The sequence below is a fragment of the Rhagoletis zephyria genome, unplaced genomic scaffold (assembly GCF_001687245.7).
Source record: "Rhagoletis zephyria isolate East Lansing unplaced genomic scaffold, Rhagoletis_zephyria_1.1 Rzeph_scaffold_00351, whole genome shotgun sequence".
NCBI classification, from domain to species: Eukaryota; Metazoa; Arthropoda; class Insecta; order Diptera; family Tephritidae; genus Rhagoletis; species Rhagoletis zephyria.
This window is the reverse complement of record NW_016157435.1, coordinates 70,209-89,976: the sequence shown is the minus strand read 5'-3', so window position 1 is coordinate 89,976 and position 19,768 is coordinate 70,209. Positions and strand designations below refer to the sequence as shown.

Sequence of the window (19,768 nt, the reverse complement as noted above, 5' to 3'; positions counted from 1 at the left end):
TGGGCTTGGGACCCGCCACGTAAAAACTACTTCCAGTGAAGAAGCAATGCAAAGCCTCGGATGAGACCCCCCATTATGATGACGACCACGGCAAACGTTTAAAGGACTACGATTTGAGGGCATGCACCTGGAATGTCCGGACCCTTAATGGGGAAGGTGCCTCTGCCCGGCTGGTTGATGTCCTCGTAAGGACAAAAGCTGACATCACCGCCATCCAAGAAATGCGTTGGACGGGGCAAGGCAAGCAATGTCTGGGGCCTTGCGACGTCTACTACAGCTGCCATGTAAAGGAGCGCAAATGCGGTGTTGGATTTGTGGTGGGAGAGAGACTCCGTCGCCGAGTACTGTCGTTCACCCCGGTGGACGAGCGTGTAGCCACAATCCGCGTCAAAGCGAGATTCTTCAACATCTCGCTCATCTGCGTCCATGCCCCGACGGAAGAGAAGGATGAGGCATCCAAGGATATCTTCTATGAGCGCTTGGAGCGCACATACGAGCGCTGCCCCCGTCATGATATCAAAATCGTGCTTGGCGACTTCAATGCCAGGGTGGGCAAGGAAGGGATCTTTGGAACCACCGTCGGAAAATTCAGCCTCCACGACGAAACGTCCGACAACGGATTGAGGCTGATCGACTTCGCCGGGGCCCGAAACATGGTGGTATGTAGTACTAAGTTCAAGCATAAAAAGATCCATCAAGCTACGTGGCTGTCTCCGGATCGAAAACGAGAAACCAAATCGATCATGTTGTGATAGACGGAAGGCACGCTTCCAGTGTTTTAGACGTACGCACACTCCGAGGCCCAAACATCGACTCGGACCACTATCTTCTTGCAGCCAAGATACGCACCCGCCTCTGTGCAGCAAAAAATGTGCGCCCACATATGCAAGGAAAGCTTAACGTCGAAAAGCTGCAATCACAACAGACAGCCAGCGCTTTCGCTACTCGACTCTCACACCTGCTCTCAGAGAGCACTCTTCAACAAACCGACATATGCGAGCAGTGGAATACTCTTTTAGACCACTCGAAGGCATTTGACTCTGTCGACCATACATTACTTTGTTTGAAACTTGAAAACCTGTTTAACTTTTCTAACCCAGCTATCGATCTAATTAAATCATACCTCCTTGAAAGATCCCAGGCGGTAAGTGTGGATAGTTCCATGTCTAACCTACTGCCTGTAACCCAAGGTGTTCCGCAAGGATCTATACTTGGCCCTTTATTGTTCGTGTTACATATCAACGACCTACATAATGTTCTTAAACACAGCAACGTACATATATATGCAGATGACGTTCAAATCTATCTCAGTAGTACATTCGCCGCCACTGAAAACTGCATATGTAATCTGAACGCTGATTTGTGTCTCGTAAATGAATGGGCTAATGATAATGGATTAGTCTTGAACCCCAGAAAATCGCAGTGCCTTGCTATATACAAGAAAACTTTTGACCTTGACCACTACCCTAAAGTAACTCTAAACAAATCTGTGATTACATTTGTTGACACCGTCAAACACCTTGGTGTTATATTCAATAGAACACTGACGTGGAACAAGCATATTTTTACAACAATAGGCAAAGTATATGGAATGTTAAGAGTACTATGGACAACTCAACACTTCACACCTGTTGAAATAAGATTGTTATTAGCAAAGTTGTATTTGATGCCAGCTTTGCTCTACGGTTGCGAACTCATGCAAATTGTGACAGTGTTTGTAAAAAAAAAACTTAATGTTGTGTACAATAATATTGCACGTTATATTTACGACATCAACCGTTTTGAACACATTTCCGAATACGCTTTGAAGGTATGTACTATTTCATTAGATGGTTTGTTAAAGTTTAGGTGCTTAACACTCCTACATAGGATCTTGGTAAATAAGGAACCCATAATTCTCAATGAACGATTAAAACTTACACGATCAGTGCGCTCCACACAAATACTGCACATGAAATTCAGCTCACGCATATCTGAGCGTCAATTTTTTGTTTCCACAGTCCGTCTTTGGAACATCTTACCTGTGGAGATCAGAAGTATCAAGGGCATATTGCATTTCAAAAAAGAGAACTATTGCGTTACCTTGCTTAATAAATTTCAAAATCTATCATATTTCTATATCTTATTTCATATAGTTATCACCCTTGCAATCTCATCATCTCTTCCTAACTATCTTCATAATATTATCTGTATTTATATTTACTATGCTAATATTTCTTATTATCAAACACTGTAAATAAAACTAATGGTTGTTGTGTTTGAAATCTTGAATAAATAAATTAATAAAAATAAATAAATATGATATTTCAAGTATTTTCCAAAAACTTGGAAGTATTCAAACNTAAATAAGCTGTGGCTCTGATATTTCAGGCCCCTTAAAGGGCCCGACCCCGGGGAAGATTCCCCTTCTTACCCTCTCGACGGGCGTGGGTAGGGATAAATAGAGAAAAAAGATAAAATATAACCTTGAGCTTATAAAATTATATTAACTACCCTGTCGTTTTATTCACAATTTCTAAATAAGTAACGTAAGTTCCACTTCTTCAATGTGGCCCAGGTGCACTTACTTTTTCGAAAGGAATTGAAATAAATTCTGCTATAAAAACTTTAGTTATCAAAAATTATCAAGTTACCGAAATTTATCAAGTTATCCATATTTATTGAGTTATAACAACGTGTAAAATTATTGAAATTGAGTTGTCAAAATTTATAGACACAGAAAATTAGTTGTCGAAATTTTCGGATAGATATCAATCTTTAAAAATGTATGGGTTAGCGAAATTTGTGAAGTTAATGAAATTTATTAAGTTATCGATATTTATTGATGTGTTTAGGGATTTTAGTGTTCTTGAAATTCATTGAATTATCGATATGTATAAAATTATCAAAGTTTATCGTCAAACTGGAATGTATCGGTTATTTTCCCAGTCCTGCCAACGACATTCAAAGATATACAAAATTTAAGTTAAGGTTTAGTTCGAAAGCAGGAGATTCTCCGGCAAGTAATTTTGTACATTATAAATTAAACGACGGGCTAAATTAGAAAACCTCTGCAAGGGTCTTAAAAACTAGAAGAACTGTCGAATTTCGACAGTGGCTGGCACTCTAGTAATCAATAATTGTTTATACCCGCATGTTGGCACATTGGCTCGTTGAATGTGCCATCTAATAAAAGTGTCGTCGTTCTCCTTAGCTGCTTTTAACTGATGTCGTCACAAATTGCTGGCGGAGACATGAATACAGTGTAAGAAAATTCTTTTTCTATAATTGTTTTCTTATAGAAAGGTTGGTTTCTTTTCCACCTTAGACATTCCGAATTTATTCAAAATATGCTAATTTAAAACACAGAATTCTTTCAGTGTTCCTCCGGGGTTTTTGGACATGGACTGTTTCTTCGATTTAATAGTGTTCGCTTTATTTTTGTGGAAACGAAACATGTTTTGCAAGTTATGGATCATTTCTACATACTTTCTTCAAATATTTCTCGTATTCCAGCTGTGCGCAGGCGTTTAGTTTTTCGCATCGTGTTTTTACATATTCGTAATTTAAATTGTTTTAATAAAATCAATTGGTGGTAGCTCATGATTGTGTGTGGATTAATATCACAACACTGAGGATTTGGCAATAACCTTTTTCATCTATTAAAAAACAACATTTACGGGGCAAAGTTTATTGTAAGAACACCATTGTTTTCTATGAATCAACATACTTTAAGCATTGGTGACGCTATTTCCATTTAAATGAGGAAATAGCGTTAATGACTTTATTTCCAAATTTTTGTTGACTTTATTTCGTTTTTGATAAGGTAGTAATGTCAATTGACTTTATTTCAGCCAGGGTGGGAAATAAAGTCAATTGACCTTATTGCCGTTGATCTTGTTACCTGTCACCAACTTTGAAAGTGTGACCATGACCAATTTTTTCGCAACTTAAAACGAAGATTTAAGTAATCGACTGAACTTATCCAGTGTGTGTTTTTATCACTATATGTACTATTTTGTTGTATAGCAGCAATAAGCTTGAATTACTTTTTTAAAAAAGTGTATGGGTACATATGCCTCTTCATTATCCCTGAAAGTATGCTATATTTTTTATATAACCGTTGAAATAATCATACACAAAATAAATGCTGCACGATTTTTTCTTTTGCACGGTTTTCTTCATTGGAGTTATTAAACAGTTTTCCATTCAAATTGAGTGACCGGTTCATTTTCATGTGTTTTTAAAGAAAGAGATAAAATTAAATTTGGGAATAAATTGTTTGTTCGAGCCAGAATTTTTTGAGAGAAGTATAAATCAAATGCAAGTAAATATAAATATTGGTTCGTATGCATAAAACCTAAGCAAAGGCTTAGCAATTGCTAAGTTTTTATGCATGTGTTTAATATTATATCTTTTTAAATTATTGCGTTTATCATTTCAACAAAAACAAACGCCAAACTAAGCAAAGAAGTGATTTAGTTCGGTCGAGACCCAACCTCATATAAAATTTTTTTATATGAAAACAAAAGATAATCTTACTAACTGTTTAATTGTATTGCTTATGTTTGTTGACTTTTACGTTCTAGAAGTCATATCAAATGAGCTGGAATGCTCATATAAGGGTAGTGGATAAACTTTTGAATTTAGAGTATATCGCACACCTAGATCTAAAGTGAGCTAACTTAAAATTTATAGAGGGAAATATAACTGCTTGTGGATTGTACAGACTCAGCGCAATTAATACAAAAACAGGTATAACAGTAGTTTTTTAAGTTAATGTATATAATCATGAAGAAAAAAATATTCGCATTAATTGGATGTAATAAGTCCAGTGTTGCCGGAGAAATTTCGGTTTGGCCGGAAGCCGATTTGTTAGCCGTTTTGCAAAAAAATAGCAGTTTTTAGCCGATTTTGATATTTACTTTTCTTCTTCTGTTTTCTTAAAATTCAAATATATATGTTTCCATTTTTGACTAAGCGATTCAAAATCTGTTAGAAATAACTACTAGCCTTATCGCGGAGGCAGGGTTATATAAAATTGGGCCGATTTCGCTTATTTTTATTTAAAACGAATATATTTTTTCTAAAGAAGGCCGTAACGGGGATTTTCTTCATTAAATGTTTGTTATGAATGACTTAAATTTAAGTGTGAAGTTTTATTCGCAAACTTAGAACATAACAAATTTTTTCACTGTTTGCTTAACACGCGTTTGTGTTTGGATATACTGCCAAGAATAAATGTTACAGGTATTGTCTTCCCAGATAGCGCATATATGTACAATTCTGCCTTAATACAAAACATCATTGTTGCCCACGCTTAAAGTTTTAAGGCAAGGGAAAAATGGATATTTTCAAGCACTATGTACACATATGGACTTATTTAAACTAACTCTTTTCCTGAGAAATTATTTAAATTCCAAAAACTGAAGGCCAACTTGAATTTCAAGATCCAACACTGAAACGCGTCAAAATGAAAGTAAAAGAGCACAAGTTTCTATGTAAAGCAAAACTCTCTGGGAAAACAATAGGTTTGTTCGTCGAAACTCCAGCGAAAATTATCCCTTAAAATATCAGTTAGTAAGAAAAAATGCTCCCAAATTCTCTCTTAAGTAGAGAAACTTACAAATTTCTGCACGAACGCAAATTTGCAGGAACTTGCAAGTTTCCCTGCAAGCTAGTGTCCACGGTTGCATTTCAAACATAGGAAATTTGTATAGATTTTTAAAATTCTTTCAGAGGGGTAAAAAACCGGATCTACATGTATATTGTCGGCCGCTGTGGTGTAGTGGTAAGCAGTGCGCGCTTCCACTCCACAGCACCTGGGTTCAAGCCCTGGTCAAAGCAACATCACAAAAAAATATAGAAAAAAGTTTTTTTTTCTTAACAGCTGTCGTCCCTCGGCTGGCAACGGCAAACCTCCGAGTGTATTTCTGCCATGAAAAACGGCTTCTCATAAAAATACAATCGCCGTTCGGAGTCGGCGTAAAACTGTAGGTTCCTCCGCTTTGTGTGACACCATCAAGGCGCACGCCACAAATCGGAGGAGAAGCTCGGCCAAACACTAACATATGTGTAAGCGCCAATCTATTATTATTATTATTACATGTATATTTCTTGCTAGTCCGACTTTCTTCAACATACGTTTCAATTTCTTTGCCGCACTAACTGTCGCGTTTCCTATATCGACTCTGGTTGAGATTACATTCCGAGTACGTTTCAATTCATTGGAATTAACTAAATTAATTAAGTAAACAAGCATTTACTTAAATTTTTCGTTTTAAAATCCCTCAAGTTGGTAAATTTTTAAATTTGACGAACCTGTTTATTCACATTATCGTCGACAAAAAATGCAACCATGTGCCACAAACATATGTATGTTTTTCCTAACTGCAAATTCTTGCTGGGAAAATTTTTTCCAGCTTTAATTTGCAACTTCTCTCCAAGAACTTGTCTTTCTACTTATGATTTATTTAAATAAAAAATGTGAAATTTAGTTGAAAAAGTTTTTAGCCGTTATTTTTGCCAATTTAGCCGGTTGGTCCAAAAAGTTCTGGCAACACTGAATAAGTCCTATGAATTGATTTATGCAAAAAAATCGCTATACATTTTTTTTGAGTTGATCGCACTTAGATCTAGGTGTGCGATAGCATCACTATGTAGACACGAATAAAGACGTTCGAGTGTTTTGACGGCAAAAAAGCGCGGGAAAAAATGTACGACTGTCACTTCAGCATCATTCCTCAAAACCTCTTTGGGGTATTTGTATACTGTTACACCCGCAAACATAGTTGACCGCGATAAGTTTACGTGTCTTTATTCGCTGTCAACTACTTAAGTCTTTCATCGCCTTAATTTTTTTAAGCGTATTTTTTCGCGGTCAATTTTTGAGCTCGCGTCTTGATTCGTGACGGTAACATACTTTAATTTTTAATGAGAAAATCGATATGTCTATGGTATTGGAGCTCGGGGTTAGTTTGCTTTTTGTATCAGCGAATCAGGATTTTTTAAAGACCTTTAAAGCTTCAGATTTGAAAAACGGTTGCAGAGCTATGGTTGCCAAATGAAGGGGTATATAACGGTTAATTAAAAATACTTTTTGCTAACAATTATCCTTGTTTAAAAATGTGAACAATTCCTTTGGAAATTTGTATCTCTCGGCTTTCTTTACATTTATTTTCAATGAAAACCACCCATACTTTTAGATTTATTAATTCCCGGAGCTGTGGTGGCTTGCGCATGTAAATTTTCTCATATGCCCTGTCACATGGTGTTGTAATGGTAATTTTCAGATTAATTGCATCATGTACAAATACAAATCTGGATCCCAGAAGCGCAAGGAGCGCTCTCAACGTGAAAAAAAGGAAAAGGAAAATGCGAAATAGCAGAGATCTTTTCTGTACAACAACGCGAAATTCTCCAGAGTAATACTGCCGAATCACACGATGATAACAGGTCTGTCGATGGTGTCACGTTTTTAAACTCTGAAACCCACATACCTGATTCTTCAGAAGACGTGTCTGGTGTCTCGCAAGAAAACCCCATGCTAGAAAAAGCAATTAAATCTGGAAAAAGTTCCGGTTGTAATGTTCAACAAATCAAAGTGTCATTGTTGGAACAACATACGCAAATGCAAACTGCATCAGTAAACATCGGTGCAAGAATTGTGTGCCGAATATAAGTTTGTTAACGATTTTGATACTGGTACCATTAAAACCGAGTTTTTGCAGCCCGATGTAGTAAATGAAATAATTCATTGTGGTCATTTACAATTACCCGTTATTTTTCCACGTTATGGATCTAATGAGCTATTTCCTCTCTCGCTGTGGTCCAAAAACTTACCCGACGGTGAAACTGTGAAGCGTGATTGGTTGGTATGGAGTACCAGGGTGGGTGCATTTTATTGCTTGCCTTGTCGATTGCTAAATACCAATAGTTTCAGTTGCTCCAAGCTTTGCCGTCCAGAAGTGTATTCGCAACATCAGAAGTGGAAAAAAATTTATGATAAACTACCAGCGCATGAAAACAATCACGATCACGTTCAGCCCTATGTTAAATGGCGAGCATTGCATATGCAGGTTCAGAAAGAGACTTCAATTGATACACTTCTTAATGAACAAGTCATCGGCGAAGCGAAAAAATTGCAAGAAATTTTACACCGAATTTTGAAAACTCTTCGTTTTCTTGGTGAAAGAGGATTATGCTTCAGAGGTGAAAGTAATCTTGTTGGAGAACCAAATAATGGCAATTTTTTGGAGATTATAGAGCTTATCAGTCGTAATGATCCTACACTTCATGAGCATTTGGAGAAAGTTAGACGTTCTCAACAGGAGCATAAACGATTGCAAGTCCATTATCTATCAGCTGAAATTCAAGACGAATTTATCAAAATCTGTGCCCAACATGTTATTTCATTTATGGTGAAATAACGGGAAAGTGCCAAATATTTTGCTATTATCGTCGATGCTACGTCCGATTCTAGTCATGTCGAACAAACAACCTTCATTTTGCGCTATCTTCATTTCAATCCAGATAAAATGATAATTACGATTCAAGAGCGATTTCTCTGTTTTATTGACTGCAACAAAAAAACTGGAGCAGTGATCGCCGATTTGATTTGTGAAACTCTCGATAAATACAATATTTCTCTGATAGATTGTTGGGCACAAGGATACGACAACGGAAGTAATATAAAAGGTCAATACAATGGTGCACAAAGTCACATACTGAAGAAGCATCCAAAGGCGATTTATTCACCTTGCGCAGCTCACAGTCTTAATTTGTGTGGTGTTGATTCTGCGGAATGTTGTGCAGCCGCAATCACTTTCTTCGAAGTCGTGCAAAAGTGTTTCAATATATTCAGCAGTAGTGCGGAACGTTGGGAAATCCTAAAAAAAATGTGCCGGGTTCGCTTCACAAACTTTCTGACACAAGGTGGTCAGCCAGAATTGAAGCAGTGAAACCCTTCGCAAATCATCTTAAAGGAGTACAAAAGGCACTGGAGGATTTAGCTGAAGTTACTTTGACAGCAGAAACTCGGAGAGATGTAAATGGCGTTCTAAGGTACAAGAAAAAGTTTAAATGCAGCCTTATGTCTTCTATATGGTCCAAGATTTTGAACGCCATTAATGAAAGGAACATCATCCTTCAAGCTAGAGATATCACTATTGACGTTGAAGCTCAAAATCTTGAAGGTTTACTCTCCGATATGCAGCTAATATGGAATCAATGGGATTGCCTTTTACTGGAATGCAAAATAGTAGCAGCAGGATTAAATGTTTCTTCATCATTTCCTTCCGCCAGGAAAAAAACAATACACAATTTTTCGACGAGAAAGAAAAATACTCAATGGATGTTGATGAAGAAACCGATTTCAAAAGAAATACTTTTTTAGTGATCATTGACTCGGTCATTGCAGGAATTTCAAATCGATTTCATGTTATGCAAAATTTGAATGATGCGTTTTCTTTTTTGTGGCAATTCGAAAAATGGAGGAAGGTTTGCTTCGAAATTCTGCAGCAAATTTAATCAAAAAGTACCACCCAGATGTATCACCTGAATTGGAAGAAGAAATAATCCATCTAAAACACATCTACAAAGCTAAATTCGAAGCGGACTTCCCACCGTTTGTTTTATTAAACTCAATTTTTTCAAAAAATTTAGAGAACATTTTTCCGAACATTTGCGTCGCTTTGCGAATATTTTACACAATACCTGTTACTGTAGCTATAGCTATACTATAGTGCTGAACGTTCCTTCAGTGTGCTTGCCAGAGTAAAGAACTTCCATCGCTCGTGTTCTAAACAAGAGCGCATTTCGGGGCTTGCTACTCTTTGTATCGAAGCACCTCTGGCAAAGCAGTTGGATATTGACGTGGTCATACAAAACTTTGCTGCTCAGAAAGCCTGGGAAGCTCGTATATGTATAAAAAGTGCTAATTGATCTAAAAATTACAGACTTATGAGTTGGTTAACTGACTTTGAATTATACCAGCTTATGTTTGTAATTAACAGTATAACAGAAAAAATTAATTTCATTATAGAAACAAATATTTTGTATTATTTTCGCTAGAAACTGCTCCTTCATTATAGGCTTTTATCATAAATTTATTCCGATCCGTGCTGATTGTTTCTGACTCTATACATTAAAGAAACCCTAAATGGAAAACTCTCAACTGATGACATCAGTGTTGCCGTTTAAGCCCTTTGGTGGCTAGATTTAGCTACCACATACTTTTTTTGGCCACATAAGTTTAAAATTGCCCCTAGCCCTTTTTTTAGCACTTTGGAGAATTTATTCATACTTGGCATGAAAGCGTTGTATATGCTTAATTTGATCTATTTTTTTTTTGATTTATGTACGAGATGAATTTTTAAACTAAGAAAGACTGATATACATACATATATGTATTGTATGTTCCTTACGTTTTTATACATACATACTGTAAGAGTGTTAGGGCTGTTAACTTATCTATTAACGATTTAACTATAGTTTAAAATAGATAAGTTTACGGTCCTTAATATGCTTAATTTGTTAAATGACCCATCAAGTCGATTGACCGGGTATGTTTTTGTGGTGTGATTGTACCAGCAGCTGGTGCGACTTAAAAAACTATTTGGAAATTTAATGATTGTACCAGCATGCTGGTGTGGAGTGGTGAAATTAGCTCAATTTTCTAAGTAAAAGGTATTTCGGCTGAAATTTTTTACACTATATGAGTCAAAGCCGTGTTTGTGGAAGATTATGTTCACGATATAGCAGATGTAAATTAAAAAAAAAAAACAATGTTTAACAAAATGATAGAAAAATTGTGAAATTTCGGTTCTAATCATTTTGATATTTCCTGGACCTCATTTGTAAAGAAATAAATATTGTACCAGCATGCTGGTGTGGAGTGGTGAAATTAGCTCAATTTTCTAAGTAAAAGGTATTTCGGCTGAAATTTTTTACACTATATGAGTCAAAGCCGTGTTTGTGGAAGATTATGTTCACGATATAGCAGATGTAAATTAAAAAAAAAAAACAATGTTTAACAAAATGATAGAAAAATTGTGAAATTTCGGTTCTAATCATTTTGATATTTCCTGGACCTCATTTGTAAAGAAATAAATATTGTACCAGCATGCTGGTGAGTTACAGTGGTCCACAAAATAATAGGAGTGCGTTATTTTGGTCAGTTTTTGCTATTTGTCTTTTGTTTATTTAATGTTTATTATTTTTATACAAAAGTCAAGCTGGGTATACAACAAACAGCGAATAAATTCAGATTTCAACCTTTGTACAAAAATTATTAAAATTCTGTAAATTTTCACCAAAATATCAAACTTTTTAATCAGAATCTTCAGAGAAAATTCTGGTATGCAGTTTTATAGCCCATTCAATTCTAGTCTGAAGAAGTGCAAGTTTCAAGCTGCTAAAAAATTCCGTTGATTTTTGGCAATTTTTTTTGCTGGCACTGTCCCCATATAAAAGAAAATTGTCGAACATACTTTGTATGGAAAAAACGTGAAACACCTTCAACCGAAAAAATTCTCAAAAATCAACGGAATTTTTTAGCAGCTTGAAACTTGCACTTCTTCAGACTAGAATTGAATGGGCTACAAAACTGCATACCAACATATTTTCTAAAGATTCTGGTTAAATAGTTTGAAATTTTGGTGAAAATTTGCAGAATTTTTATAATTTTTGTACAAACTTGAAAATATAAATTTATATGGTGTTTGTTGTGTTACCAGCTAGGCTTTTACAAAAAAATACGAAACATTAAATAAACTAAAGACAAATAGCCAAAACAGGTTAAAATATCCCACTCCTATTATGTTGTGGACAACTGTATATGATTCGAGCCTGATGGTACAATCACTTGATGGAGCCAGAGAGCTGGTGTCGTATATTTCCCCTTTTATACAAAGAGGTTTTTGGTTGGATAAAAAATTAGCTTTTTTCCAGAGTTCATAGTCTTTCTATACCATTACTTATTTAAAATGTTAGCGTGTATACTTATATATGTATATGTAAGTAAAAAATTGTAGCTACCAGTTTTAGCCACAACGACTTTTTAGCTCTTTTTTAGCCCTTTTTTAAAGGAATTCGGCTACCACTAAAAATGATTCGCGGCAACACTGGACGACATGCTTTGTAAATTAATACAATTTATGTATAGGGGCCCTTGATTTTTCAGTCCCGGGCCCGAGTTTTCTCTCGACGGTCCTGCTTATAGGTGGCTTTAAGAGCAGATATTCGACGGCAAGGGCAATGTTAGCCTCAAGATGCACCGACACTAAGTCAAACTTGCGATCATCTGCCACCAAATTGTACAAATTAAATAGGCGTTCCGATTTTGCAAACCAAAGATCTGGATTTGCCTTGCTAAATTTCGGAATGTTCACTTGTAACTGCTGTTGCGAGTAAGTAGCTTGTGCCGGCGTCGGTGTCATCTGCAGTAGCCTGAGTTGCTCCTTCAAATCATGAACTTCTTCAGTCAGGCTATTTTCTGTTGCCGTCATATTTTCTGCGTCAAAAAACTCTCTCGTTCTGTCTGCTGATTACTAGAAGAACGTAGATAATATCGTCCGTTGGGCATGTGCGTTTGAATCCTGAACGTAGGGGTCACCGCTTTAGTCTTCTGGCTCAATAAAAGACTCACCAGACAAATATACAACTTGCTCTTTATTTCTAATATAAAATATAATTATACCCCCTTATTCTAGATCCCGAATTTTTGTAAATAGTAGCTACGTTACGAAAAACGAATAATCCACATGCTGCAGCCAGTGCTAAAAAGAGCTAAATAATACTAATAGTAGCTAAAATGAAGAGCTACATATTTTTGTTAAGGTTGAGCATTTATTGACGTGAGGTTGTTTTAACATTTTCTGCAATTTTAATAAAAACAACGAATTTTATAAATTTAAGTGCCAAAAAAATCTTTTAAAACCAAAACAAAGTGCATATATTTCGAGTTAGTTGTTATGGCACTTATAACAGTGAACTAAAAATACTTTACAAACTGTTAAATTCTGTAATTTCAGATATTTGAATTGAATAATTTTTTCGTAAGTGGAAAGTTTTGTTTCCAGCTCTCCTTAAAGGTAAACTTAGTAAGGTAAAACAAAATTCGCGCTATCAGAAAAAGGATTTTCTTCTAATTATTTTTGAACTCTCTAACCTAGATCCAAGATACACTGCATCCCGAAATTTTCGATTTTATCCACGGTTAAGTTTTGGCTTATTTATACAACTAAAACTTTCCAGAGCTTAAAAATTGCTAGATAAATTGGAAAAGAGCTAGGAGCTAAAACCCAATTTTCGGAGCTAAATAGAAATATAAAGAGCTAAATCTAGCTCCAAAAGTATCAAAATGGCAACACCGGCTGTAACCCTTGCAAGAACATGTGCAGCATTGGATAGGTTCTCGAAGGCGCAGCAGTTGAGCGCAACCGTTGATAAAAAAAAACAGTGATCGTTATGCGTCCTCTGAACTGCTTGTTACATTAGCTGTCAAATTCAACTCTCAAAGGCTCACACCAACATGTTGTCTCAAATGATCAGAAAAATATTACGATCATCTGACACGCAACTGTTCAGTTGATCAGAAGTACACAACAACGCGTTCAGAAGGTGCAACCGCAACAGTTACTGAGCTGTTGCGCCTTCTGAACGTGCCCATTGCCAGCTATCAGTTGTTTTTCGAAGATAGCTGAATGAAGGAAAACAAAGTGGAAAGGAATGTAAAACAAAAAACACTCATCAAGTTATAGTAAAATTGTTTGATTTTACATGTTTTGAAGGGAATGATGGATTCTATTGCATTTGCAATTATAGCAGCGGAGTAAGAACGCGGTATGGGAATGATTTCACAAAGATATGCGGAGCTGTCGGGCATAGTAATCAAGGGCGCATCTAAGTCAGCTTCTGGATGAATTGGATGCCTGAAGAACTGGTTCTGAATCCAGTTAATGCAATAACCACTTCTTCCACGCCATTGAAAACATGCACTTTGTTAGGTCCACCACCTATTGCGCTTGCTTATGCCTTCGGCCGCGCTTATGTTAAAGTTCTTGGATTCGGGTTATGCGTTTGGACACAACAACCGAAAATCATTGTACAAATACCTAAACCGGACCAAGTTTTTCGACTAAGGGCCGTTTTCTTATGTAAGCTGTAAAGCTGCCTTTACTAACAGGGCAGATAAATTGTTCCTCACTTTAAAGTGTTTCCATTTTCCTATCTTACCGTTAAAAATAAATTTGTTATTTCGTAGAGTGAAACTTCACGACGTTTCCGAGTGTGAAACTTCACTACATTCGTCATAAAATTTCAAAGCTTGGCAATGCAACATAAGCAAATATAAAGCAAGAGCAACCTTGGTTGCAATATCTAATATATCTGACTCATGAACCAAAACCGAACCAAAATTTAAAGTTGGGTACAAATTTTTAAAGGTTGCATCGGGTGAGCAACAATTTATCGATTCGAGAAATTAATGCGCTGAAGAGAAAACGAAAACTCGTATATCGAGACTATAAAGTGGCCGGTAATCTAAAGGTTAGATGAGAAAACGGCCCTAAGTCAGCTACAAAGATTCTTTTTTGTTCGTTTATATAAAGCAGTGGATAAAAATATACGTACATATATGCGAAAGGCAAATTCATCTGTTTAAATCAATGGTCGGCACGCCATAGAACAATTGTTGAAGCTCTCATCACATGCATTTGTTACCATAGTTGCCAACTTGGTGCTTTCAGCACTAGATTTAGTGCTTTTTGAAAATTAAAACGCCAAAAAAATGATTTTGCGCCTAGTGTCTTTATAGTCCTTTTTTTCTGAACTAAAATTACTCCGATATAGTTAAAACCTGAAATAATTTTTAAATATTTAAAGCTGTGGCAGAACTGAATTTACAAAAATGTACAAATTTAAATGCATTTAAATACAGCCATGATTGATAAAAAGCTGAACTTGCAAACCCACCTTGTTCAATTCTATTCGCGTTGAAAATGCTAGTAGATATGCAAGTAAGTTAAGTATTTCTTTTTTTCTTTTCTAATTATTTGTAAAAATTTTAATTTTTGTACCACCTGAGTAAAACACATCGTTTCTTGGTGCTGAATCCAAATCTGGCCGCACAATTACTCTAGCACTAGAATTTTGAGATATCCTAACCTCAAAGTGCAAAAATCACGGTTTTTGGCGATATTTGAGGTTATATAATGAAAACATGAATTTGTTTGCTCATTTCGACTTGGGGCACGATGTTATGAAAAGAGCATCCATTGATTAAAAACCATTTGGTGCTTTTAGTTTGGTAAAACGCTTTTTTTCCAAGTTTTTGGTGCTTTTTGAAAATCAAAAGTTGGCAACACTGTCGCTGAGGAAGCAACGAAGCAACATTGAGGTTGGCTGTACTCTGTTCATGCATACTGAACATATATTTCGTAAAATAATGATGTGCGAAAAGTATTTCATNCATCTGTTTAAATCAATGGTCGGCACGCCATAGAACAATTGTTGAAGCTCTCATCACATGCATTTGTTACCATAGTTGCCAACTTGGTGCTTTCAGCACTAGATTTAGTGCTTTTTGAAAATTAAAACGCCAAAAAAATGATTTTGCGCCTAGTGTCTTTATAGTCCTTTTTTTCTGAACTAAAATTACTCCGATATAGTTAAAACCTGAAATAATTTTTAAATATTTAAAGCTGTGGCAGAACTGAATTTACAAAAATGTACAAATTTAAATGCATTTAAATACAGCCATGATTGATAAAAAGCTGAACTTGCAAACCCACCTTGTTCAATTCTATTCGCGTTGAAAATGCTAGTAGATATGCAAGTAAGTTAAGTATTTCTTTTTTTCTTTTCTAATTATTTGTAAAAATTTTAATTTTTGTACCACCTGAGTAAAACACATCGTTTCTTGGTGCTGAATCCAAATCTGGCCGCACAATTACTCTAGCACTAGAATTTTGAGATATCCTAACCTCAAAGTGCAAAAATCACGGTTTTTGGCGATATTTGAGGTTATATAATGAAAACATGAATTTGTTTGCTCATTTCGACTTGGGGCACGATGTTATGAAAAGAGCATCCATTGATTAAAAACCATTTGGTGCTTTTAGTTTGGTAAAACGCTTTTTTTCCAAGTTTTTGGTGCTTTTTGAAAATCAAAAGTTGGCAACACTGTCGCTGAGGAAGCAACGAAGCAACATTGAGGTTGGCTGTACTCTGTTCATGCATACTGAACATATATTTCGTAAAATAATGATGTGCGAAAAGTATTTCATGTTGGCAAACGCTTTTGGAAAAATGCAATGTTTGTTATGCTACAAATGCTTTTCAGATAAACATATCCACGTTATTAAAAGGCACTATGATTCTTTTCACAATAATATAAATAGTTTTAGCCTGCGTATTAACCAACAAACATACATACATACTTTCATTCAATTCAAGCGACGAACGCTTGTCTGTGATCTAATCGCGCTCTCACCAACACAGTCACAGTTTCATTTTTGCCGACCCCTGGTCTAAAGACTTGTGATATAGGCGAAAGCGTTTGCTTTATCCTCATCATTCCTCGCCCAGCTTCCGTTCTGAGTACGTAATGGTGCTTCTCGAAAAACGGGCCTCATCGCATGCTTCAGTGTTCGCCAAAGGGAGTAGTCAGTCTGTTTCGAAGCAGACAAGGACTGAAGGATCGACTGCGTACTTCTTTCTTTTTCCGCCTGCAACAAAATACGTAATTCCTTTGTATACACATTCAGTTCCTGTTTAAGCTTTGGAGAGCAAATTCTTTGCCATTACCTTCTTAATTTGCGCTTTTTACTTATTAAGTTAAGAATGTTTGGGGTGTGCAGGCCAGGGCAGTAAGAACTGCGATGTTTAATAGAAGGATTTGGTGTTGCAATTTCTGCGGCCTTAACTATTATATCAGTGAGATGTTCAGCTGCCCTGTCGATATCATTCTTGGTCTGAATAGGAATTTGCGGGTCAATGTGCGAACTGACATACTTTTGTATTTTAACCAGTTTGTGTGCTTATTGTAAGATTTTTTTGTTTTTATTCATAATTAATAAACATTTATAATGCTATGAGGCAGGGTGAATGATCTAAAGAGAGATCAAATAAGGCTTCAGTATTAACTCGGTGTCGCGCAATACCCTTTGCTACACCATTGTCAATGAGATCGGGTACTTTTTGGGGGTCAGATGGCCAATACGTTGGCTGACCAGTAGACAAGACGTCAAATCCTCTGCTCTGGATTACTTTATATAGATTTCTACCCTTTGGTGTAATCAATCTAGATCCCCAGAATGTGTGCTTGGCATTATAATCTCCTGCTACAATAAAATTACTGCCCAACTTTAGGAAAGTCATTAAATTGTTTTTCTGTTATGTTATGACAAGGGCGGCAGTATATTGCAGATACAGTAAGGCCACCCATGCGGTGTCATCAATGTGTATTGCAGTGTTATGAATGAACTCATCACTTTGCGATTATAATTCATAGTGCTTTATTCTGTTACGAATGAGAATAGCTGTTCCACCTCGGGCTTTACCTTGTGGATGCTTAGTATCAAAGAATTTGTACCCATTAGTTTGAAAGTTATTAATCTATATGATATCGCTCTAGGAAAATTTCTAGTTCGTTTTTATGCTGGGTTATCCCGTTCGCATTCCAAAAACAAATTTTGAGATTATTCATGGTTTAGCTAAATGGCTTGAAGTAATAGATTTTGATAATTTTTTTTTTTGGTTTCACACATTCTTTAGAAGTGTGTAGATGCCCACAAATAACACAGACACCAGGTAAGGTGCAGTAGCGACGTGTGTGACCAAATTCCTGACAGTTATGACATTGAACTGGGCCTCTACGCTTATGGGGTTCTTCTACGGAGATTTTTCGGTGTAGAAGATATCGCAATTGATATATTTTATGCACTTCCCTATTCTTCAGATTGTGAAAGTCAGGTTCTAGCTCTATTTTGATAATCGGTTGAGGGATGTTTTCTTTAGTTTTGATGTTGAAAACATTGCGCACCTTAAAACCTGCTTCCCTAAGAGCATTTTCTATCTCTTGTGAGTTCACACTGGACTCGATGCCTTTTATGACAACTTCTAGTCCTCGACTACTTTTAAATTGATAGGTGTAATAAGATTTCTTACACTTAACAAACTCATTGGTAATTTTACGAAAAATGTCTTCGTTTTAATCCTGTATTTTCACTTCGTGTATATTACCCTTTTTAATAGGAACCACATGAAAATTATTTTTCCTAGTTTTAAGAGCGTATCCACCAGAGCATAAGAACTTTGTTCTCGTATATAAATAGGTGGAGGCTTGTATTTTTTTAACTACCTGTTGGTTAGAATCATTATTCATATCATCGAGAATACTAAAACGATTATTCTCTGCCGATTTAGAAGTTCCTGAAGTGACTACATTCTTTTGTTTTCCATTTTTTTCGGGTGTGCGCTTTCGCTGTATTAATCTGTAGCGCTCTAACCCAGTCTGAACAGTAGCATTTTTGGCTCATTTTTCTTCTTTGTTTGTTGCCGTCGAAGTATTAGTATCGGCAGCTGCGTTGTTGTCCGCATTGATCACTGCTGGAGAGCAAGAAGATGCTCTTTGCTTGGCTGCATCTGCTGTTTGTGATAGTGTGTTAGCAGTATAAGAGTTTTCTTTAGCGTTGTTGTTGCTGGTTTTGCTATTTGGGCTGTATGCATTAATTGCCAAATATGCATTTCTTTTGCTTGCGTTTTGTATTGAATGCCTGCGAGGGGAGCGCCCTCGACACTCATCTCTCACTTAACTACCGTTTTGTATGTAAATAATAATTTAATAATTTTTATACACACAAGGTCTTATTGTTTATTTAGGTATTTTTCGCGGTCACGGTTTGATTTTTTATACTGCTGAGGGCAGTTCGCGACGACACAGAACTCCAATAATAGTTTAGTGTGTCTTTCGATGCTTAAGTATTATTAGTTACACGATAAACATGATTTTTTTTGGAGCGAATAAAGAACACGTCCGTACTCAACCGCAACCGCACTAATCATTTTTAATTTTCATTTTAATATTATTTATTATTTTTAAGGCGCTGAACCAACGCATAATTCATATTAAAATCTCCACTTAAAATCATCGGAATTTTATTGTAAGGTCCATTCAATATCAAAAAATTGTTACGAATTGTTACTAGTACTTGCAAGTTTTTACTGGAAATGCATTCAATAAGCCAAAATATTTGCAAGAGAGAGCGAACACGAGAGTGTAACAACCCAAGAGAGCTGCAAATTCTGGCAAGTAAAAATTTTACCAGCAGCAATTTGCAGGAGTCAAAAAGTAAGGTTATGTTTCAAATTCAAATGTAAACAAACTGTTTAAGAGGATGATTTGATGAAACATATTTAGTGAAATGAAAATATGAATGAAAAATTTAAATCTCTTGTATATTTTTTTATTTTTATGGCGATGGGAACTATTCCCAATTAAAAAGAAAATTGCGCGCCAAAACTTAACCGTCAGAAAGTGAAAAAATGGCTTAAGTTGCAAGTTTTTAATAGTTTTGCGTTCAATAACTTTTTCTGCTAATTTTCTTTTGCTCTCAATTTTACTCTCTGTTTTTCTTTTACGCTCTCGCTGCAAGTACTTACTGGAAAAGTTATTGAGTCCTATTTGTGGAGTAACAATACAGGCTCCGTCATGTGTGTTATGATAGATTACAACTCCGCCTGCTCTCGTCATTTGGCTTTTAAATGGAATTACTATATCAAAATTGGG

General features: G+C 36.0%; 1 protein-coding gene across 1 annotated transcript in view; it reads right to left on the bottom strand.

Annotated features, from left to right (window-relative positions):
- LOC108359169 (uncharacterized) overlaps positions 1-12,485 on the bottom strand; it is a 17,037-nt gene extending 4,552 nt beyond the window's left edge. Inside the window, exon 1 of the mRNA XM_017610889.1 lies at positions 12,328-12,485. Coding sequence (XP_017466378.1) covers positions 12,328-12,485 — 158 coding nt within the window. The remainder of the gene's footprint in view (positions 1-12,327) is intronic.
- Between the last annotated feature and the right edge of the window lie 7,283 nt (positions 12,486-19,768).